Below are 8,168 nucleotides of genomic sequence, written 5' to 3'. Positions count from 1 at the left end.
CTTTCCTCTGTTTCCACTGGGTGGTAGTTACTTGGATCACTCAGATCGTTTAGATGCTCAATGTATCAAGGTATAAGAAAGATAAAAAGAGGCCTACCATGGTGCAGTATATTTGAAAAAGGGTTTGAAGTTTATTTGAGTAGAACCAGAAAAACTCACATTTCCATATGTAAGCTGAGCGATGTAAAAACGAGCGCCAAGCTCGTACCTGGGCATCTGTTCTGGTGTCTAGTTTGCCTCTCGTAACCTACACGTTTCGTCACAACACACGTGACTTTGACTGGGATGAGGCTTATGGGCAATGAAATGTATTTAAATAGGCTCAGGTAATTTCGTTATTTAGCGGCCATTTTCTTGTGGATCGTATGTAAACCAATGGGGTGGCCATTTTCTTGTGGATCATATGTAGACCAATAGGACGCCCATTTTTTTGTAGCTTATATCACGGACTACGTTCGCAGCCATTTTGTTGTGTATTTAACATTAGTGCAAGGGTGTCTAATTATGTTGTGGCCAAAAACCTCCGGTCTGGATGTCTATTGATACTCTCGGTGTCAGCAGAGTATGTCTAGCTGCCAGTGGGAGACCGTAGCCGTAATGATAATCTATGATGGATCAGACGTTATAAACTATATAACAGAATAATGTTCATTCTGAACCAGTGTGCTGCATGAATAACATTGCAAATTTTACGATGATACTCTAAAAGAGATTTATCAGGGGCCGCATTAATTGTAATATGAAGATTTAGAATAATATATACATTTATTGGAGAATATTTATTATATAATCGGAATTCATAGATAAATACACATATTCATATACATATATTTACATGTGTATATATACAGTGCCTTGCGAAAGTATTCGGCCCCCTTGAACTTTTCAACCTTTTGCCACATTTCAGGCTTCAAACATAAAGATATAAAATTTAAATTTTTTGTGAAGAATCACCAACAAGTGGGACACAATTGTGAAGTGGAACGAAATGTATTGTATAATTTAAACTTTTTTAGCAAATAAAAAACTGAAAAGTGGTGCGTGCAAAATTATTCGGCCCCTTTACTTTCAGTGCAGCAAACTCACTTCAGAAGTTCAGCGAGGATCTCTGAACGATCCAATGTTGTCCTAAATGACTGATGGTGATAAATAGAATCCACCTGTGTGTAATCAAGTCTCTGTATAAATGCACCTGCTCTGTGATAGTCTCAGGGTTCTGTTGAAAGCGCAGAGAGCATCATGAAGACCAAGGAACACACCAGGCAGGTCCGTAATACTGTTGTGGAGAAGTTTAAAGCCGGATACAAAAAGATTTCCCAAGCTTTAAACATCCCAAGGAGCACTGTGCAAGCGATCATTTTGAAATGGAAGGAGTATCAGACCACTGCAAATCTACCAAGACATGGCCGTCCCTCTAAACTTTCAGCTCAGACAAGGAGAAGACTGATCAGAGATGCAGCCAAGAGGCCCATGATCACTCTGGATGAACTGCAGAGAACTACAGCTGAGGTGGGAGAGTCTGTCCATAGGACAACAATCAGTCGTACACTGCACAAATCTGGCCTTTATGGAAGAGTGGCAAGAAGAAAGCCATTTCTCAAAGATATCCATAAAAAGTCTTGTCTAAAGTTTGCCACAAGCCACCTGGGAGACACACCAAACATGTGGAAGAAGGTCCTCTGGTCAGATGAAACCAAAATCGAACTTTTTGCCCACAATGCAAAACGATATGTTTGGCATAAAAGCAACACAGCTCATCACCCTCAACACACCATCCCCACTGTCAAACTTGGTGGTGGCAGCATGACTAGTGTAGTCTGAATGTTCCCCTTATACTATTCCTTACCTATTAGAAACGAGACCACACCATAGGTTGGAGTAAACTGGCCACAACAGCCTTTATTAAACATAACTCAAAATTACTCCAATAACTTGTAAATATGAAAATATATAAATATATAAATATATATAAATATATAAATATAAATAACTTTATTAACATTAAACCACATTTTAATTAACATTAACTGCCCATTCTGGTGATCTCTGACGGTGACCACACTTAAGCCAATACCCAATCACTGCGGTACACCTGACCAACTTCCCAAAGGCCTCCACCTGTGACCGGTCGGAGACAACTTCCGCCAGTGAACATAACCGTATTCCCTCCAACGTTCAGGAATACCCAGAGGGGCCGATCGTTAGATGAGCCCCCCACACCCTCAGATCCCTTCTGAGTACCTGTCTACCGTCAGAAACCACCAGAAAACACACCGCCAACACGAAAAACTTTCAGCTGCCGTGACAACCGATGAAACCTGCAAAAGAAGAAAAAGACCAGCAACAAAACACCACAAAACAAACACATAACAATAGGGCGGGAGGGTGGGAAAAACTGCCTCCTCTGTGTCACACTGGGCTCCGAATGATTCCTTAAAGCCACACCTCTCCCTTTTATGTGACCCCTCCCCTACACTGAACTTGTTTCCTGCAAACCTTTTCCTGAACTCCACCCATAAAGCTTAACCCTCTGTGTCCCTCATCCACACTGTCATGTCCAGCACTCCTTATATCATTTCATTCTTAATCCGTGCTTCTCTTGACTAGTGTAGTCTGAATGTTCCCCTTATACTATTCCTTACCTATTAGAAACGAGACCACACCATAGGTTGGAGTAAACTGGCCACAACAGCCTTTATTAAACATAACTCAAAATTACTCCAATAACTTGTAAATATGAAAATATATAAATATATAAATATATATAAATATATAAATATAAATAACTTTATTAACATTAAACCACATTTTAATTAACATTAACTGCCCATTCTGGTGATCTCTGACGGTGACCACACTTAAGCCAATACCCAATCACTGCGGTACACCTGACCAACTTCCCAAAGGCCTCCACCTGTGACCGGTCGGAGACAACTTCCGCCAGTGAACATAACCGTATTCCCTCCAACGTTCAGGAATACCCAGAGGGGCCGATCGTTAGATGAGCCCCCCACACCCTCAGATCCCTTCTGAGTACCTGTCTACCGTCAGAAACCACCAGAAAACACACCGCCACAGCCCGAAAGGGTGACCCCCTCAACCTTGAGGGCCGCCCCACACCCGAAGAGCTTTCTGTATGCCCTCCTGTAAGCCAAAGGACCAGAGGTCAATCCCCACATCCGATAGATGAACGCCATCCCGCCTAAGATAAAGCCCTACATTCACCTCCAATTCCCTGTGTCTCACCACAATGCCCCCGTTCTGCACTACAAACCGCCCAACAACCTTATTAACCCTAATCCTGGTTTTCTCAAGGCTGGCTAAAGACCTGGCCCCCCGCCACACCGTTCTGGCCACAATGTCCGACCACACCAAAATGGTGCCCGGGAAAAGGACTCGCATGCGCAACACATCAGCCTTGATATCCGCCAAAATGTCCTTCACTTTTCGAACTCCCAGGTCATTGCCCCCCGCATGAACAACCAGCACATCCGGGGGCCTATCCCTCAAAGCGAAACGCTCCACCTCCCTCATGACACGCTCCCACCTCATGCCCGGGAAACCCAACCACATCACCCTAGCTACCTCCCTGGGGATACCTAATTGCCTGCCTGCTGGTAGAGAATCACCTCTCCTGGCCCCCCAGCAGACGTACGAATGCCCCAGGATCCAAACGAGGCGTTGAGAACCTCCATCTGGAATGAAAACAAGAGAAATAACACAACAACCAAAGGAATGTTACAAGCACAGTCCTCCCCCCCATAAATCCCACAGCAAACAACCCCCAGCCGCACCCTCCTTACCCCAGTAGCAACTGCGGCCGGACATAGGACCGGAACCTCCGGGACTCCCATCTACCAATCCGGCGAACCACCGCCTCCTCCAGCCCACATCGAGCCGCTTCCGTGGCCGCCCCAATCCGAAAAGAGTGGGACGCGTAGTCCCGCTCATCCAAACCCACCGCCCTCAGGCATTGCCGAAAGACCGACACAAACTGAAAACGGGATAGAAAAGAGCCCTCCTCGTGCACCAAAAAGGGGCCCGCCCCCACAGGCCGCACCGCCCGGAAAGCCCGTACCGCCGCCACCGGGCACACAACCGAGCCCGGCAGGGCGAGCAGCGTAATCGCCACTCCCTTGCCCCGTTGATCAGTCTTAGACCTATGCAACCGTATACTCACCCGATCCGCAACCACCTGCACATCCTGATCCAACAGACCCCCAGCCACCCGTTTTGAGCGACACACCAACTCCCCAATCCTAAAAGCCCCATAAAACGCCAACGAAAACGCTGCCGTAAACAGAACGGTCTCGTAAGCAGACGAGCAAACGTCCACCAGCCGAGAACAAATTGCCACCAAATTGTCAAATGACACCGGCCGGCGCGCATCCCTACCCTTCCAATCCCTCCTGTACCCCTTCAACGTTTGCCTCACCCAAAAATCCTTTGTCCCGTCCGGCTCCCCCCACAGTTTGAACAAAAAGGCCAACCCCGCCAGCTTCCGCTCAATAGACGCGGGAGACAGGCCCGTCTCAATGTTCCGGGCAACCCAGTACAATACCACCCAGTGCCGGTCGGAGCCCCGACCAGCCACTCCAACCTCCCGCAGGAACGCCCACCATTCCGCCCACACTCTAGAATAAGCGGACCATGTAGCCTCACTCAACGACCTTTTTAACCAACCTGCGGCGATTCCAAGGGAAGTTCCCACATCCACCCGGGGCATGGCGCCCCCGACTCCTCCACTCCCGGCGCCAGCTGCCGGAACTTGTCCCACTGAAAACGAGAGAGCGAGTCAGCCAAAGAATTCTCCACCCCAGGTATGTGCACAGCATAAACGTAAACATTGAGCCGCAAACAGCGAAAGACCAGGTGTCGCAGCAGCCGGATGACCGGGGGGGAGGAAGCAGTCATCCGATTGAGGACCTGGACCACCCCCATGTTATCGCAATTGATGCGCAACTTCAAATTACGAAACTCCGCCCCCCACAGCTCCAATGCCACCACTATCGGGAACAATTCTAGCAAGACCAAATTGCCCAACAACCCCGCAACCTCCCATGAGCGTGGCCAAGGTTCCGCACTCCACCGACCCCGGAAAAATGCCCCATAACCCGTTGAGCCAGCCGCGTCAGTAACCAACTCCACATCGAAGTTGCTCACTGGCCCCGACATCCACATAGCCCGCCCATTATACGACTCCAAAAATTCATGCCAAGCCCGCAGGTCCTCCCGGTGTTCCCTTCGCAAACGCACGAAGTGGGTAGGGGCGGTTACCCCGGCAGTGGCCCCCGACAGCCGTCGGCAGAACACACGGCCCATAGGGATGATCCGGCAAGCGAAATTCAGCTTGCCCAACAGGGACTGCAGGGCCCGAAGCTGAACCTTCGGCCGGCCCTGCATGCCTGCCAACTCCGCCTGCAGATCCCGTAATTTATTCTCTGGCAAGCGACACTCCATTGCCATAGAATCAATCACGATTCCCAAAAAACTCAATTCCGTCACCGGGCCTTCCGTCTTATCCCCCGCCAACGGCACCCCGAACCTGCCCGCAATGTGCTGCAACGTGGACAGAAGAATCGCACACACATTGGAGGCAGGCGGGCCCACGCACAGAAAATCATCCAAATAGTGGATGACCGACTCCAGGCCCGAAACATCTCTCACCACCCATTCCAAAAATGAACTAAAAGCTTCAAAATAGGCGCATGAAATAGAACAACCCATGGGCAGGCACAAGTCCACATAAAACTTGCCCCGCCAATGGCATCCCAACAGCCGGAAGCTGTCCGGGTGGACCGGCAGAAGGCGAAACGCCGATTCCACATCCGCCTTGGCCATGAGAGCCCCACGACCATACCGCCTGACCCACCGTACCGCCGCGTCAAAAGACGTGTAGGAAACCGTACACGCCTCCGGGTCAATGAAATCATTGACCGACCCCCCTTTCGGAAAAGACAGGTGATGAATCAAGCGAAACTTCCCCGGCTCCTTCTTAGGAACTACACCCAACGGGGAGACCACCAGGTCCCCCCACGGCTGCACTTCGAAAGGACCACCCATCCGGCCCAGCGCCACCTCTTTACCCAATTTGTCATCCACAACCCCCGGGTGATCTAAAGCCGATCGCAAATTCCTGGCCAATGGCGGCACCCCTCCCAAAGAACAGGGAATCCTAAAACCGTCCCGAAAACCCAGAATTAACCCCCGCGCCGCCGCACCATCCGGATACCTATTTAGGAAAGGAAGCATCCTTCCCAGGTTCACCGGCGTCATCCCTTTTGTGACCGGCGGCACCGGCACGCTGACCTATTTTGAAACAGCGGGACAGGGGGTGGGTGCCGCCGCACCCGGAGCACTCATGCTTGAAGCGGCACGCGCCTCCGAATTTACAAGCCCCTTCATTAAAGGGCCAGCACACCCCCCACTTCTTTCCGGCCGGCAGTCCCGAGGAAGACGCACTCCCGGCCCCCCCCTGAAGAAACGGAGTGGGCGCCCGCGGAGCAGACATAAGCCTCATCCAGAGGCTTATGTCCTTGTGATCCCACCGCAGGTCAGCCCGCACTGCCTTACGCTGACGAAACTGCTCATCATAGCGCAGCCAAGCCAGCCCTCCATACACTCGGTGAGCCTCCCCAATCGCGTCCAGGTAACAAAATAACGCCGAGCAATGCTCGGGGTTCTTTTCCCCTATCACGCTAGCCAAGATAGCGAACGCCTGAAGCCAATTTGCAAATGTGCGCGGGATCAGCCAATACCTACGTTTCTCCTCGTCGTCCTTCTTGGAACTGTCCGGCTTAACCCTGTCCAAATTAAATTTCTCGAGGGGGAGCAAAGAGAAAATCTCCACATACTCACCCTTGCCGATCTTGTCCCGCACCTCCTGCTTCAAATGCGCCCCCAATGGGCCTTCGAAACAAACATAGACTTCGCACCGGGCAGCATCCGCGATCCTAACCAGGTCAGACCGCGCCCCCGGGTCCGCGGGCACCGGGGGGACCCCCGAGCCCACAGCCCCCGCATCCATGCTCCCCGACACCGCAGCAGGCGGTGCATCCCGCGCAGGAATGACCTCCGCCCCCCGGCCCCCCCCACAGTACCCATCCAGGGGGCCACCTGAGGCGACCCGGAGCCCCCAGCAAACTTACCAACCAGGGCCTGCAGCCCCCCCAACAGCTCCTGCAACTGACCTGATGGCCCCCCCGGGGCCACAGGCCCCGCCCCCTGCGCTGAACCTGCCACAACCCCCCCAATACGTCCCGGGATCCCGTGGGTACCGCACCCCCCTGTGCCACCCCCATCAGATCCCGCAAGGCATCCGCCAGCAATGTAGACTCCCGCAACTTACCCGGGCCCCCAGGGGCCTCGGCGACCGGTACCGGTCCGGGTGCAGAAAAGGACCCCTCCTCCTCCTGGGACAGCTCGCTCTCCGAACCGACCTCTCCAGCGCGCACCGGGGACGCGGCCATCCCCCTGTGCTCCGCGCGGTCCATCCGGTCCCTGCGATCCGGGACTGCAGGCAATGTCCTCCTCCCCCCGCCACCCCCGGCATGCCGGCGTCTAAAACCAGCCCTGCCAGGCACCTTGGCAGCCTTCTGCGACCCTCCCTCCCCCCCCTCCAGCATGCGACCCCCCCGGAGCGCCCCCCTCCCCCCCACCGAGCGGATGCTGGCCCCAGACCCAGCATGCCGCAGATCCCCCGCCACGTGCACCCCCCCTTGGCCTGCCGACCCAGAGCCATCCACACTCCCCCCCACCTCCACCGGGCCCCGTGCGGTCCCGGCGCCATTTCCATGCGGCCGCGAAGCCCCGCCCCCCTCCGGTCGGCGGTGCAACGACCGCCCGGACCGGGGGGAGCCGATAACCTGCCGTTTTGCCGGGGGGACCGATCGGTCCACCCCCGGGCTCCGGGAGTCACGAGGCGGCCGAGGAGTAGGCCCAGGAGAAAAACGCGCCGGAGGCCGAGACCTCCGCGCGCGCAGTGGAACCTCACCTGTCCCGCCGCCGTCCACATCGCCGTCCGCCAGGTCACCCACACGTTCCCGCAGCCAATCCGCACCGTGCACCTCCGCCGCCCGTCGCAGCCGCGCGAAGAGTCCCTCGAGGTCCGCCATAGCAGAGGAGCAGCGAAAAAACTGCCTCCTCTGTGTCACACTGGGCTCCGAATG

The 8,168-nt window shown here is 53.6% G+C and overlaps 1 protein-coding gene across 1 annotated transcript; it reads right to left on the bottom strand.

Annotated features, from left to right (window-relative positions):
- Positions 1–1,862: 1,862 nt before the first annotated feature.
- Positions 1,863–5,955, bottom strand: LOC143986550 (uncharacterized). Its single transcript, XM_077484930.1, has 2 exons — positions 4,684–5,955; positions 1,863–3,695 (listed from the first exon to the last, which is right to left on the bottom strand). Exons 1-2 carry the CDS (start codon positions 5,839–5,841, stop codon positions 3,600–3,602), a joined length of 1,254 nt encoding a protein of 417 aa, XP_077341056.1. The 5' UTR covers positions 5,842–5,955; the 3' UTR covers positions 1,863–3,599.
- Between the last annotated feature and the right edge of the window lie 2,213 nt (positions 5,956–8,168).

This window comes from Lithobates pipiens, unplaced genomic scaffold (genome assembly GCF_037356315.1).
Source record: "Lithobates pipiens isolate NorthernLeopardFrog02 unplaced genomic scaffold, aLitPip1_a1.2 Scaffold_17, whole genome shotgun sequence".
In the NCBI taxonomy this organism is placed as follows: Eukaryota; Metazoa; Chordata; class Amphibia; order Anura; family Ranidae; genus Lithobates; species Lithobates pipiens.
This window is presented reverse-complemented; position numbering and strand designations above follow the sequence as displayed.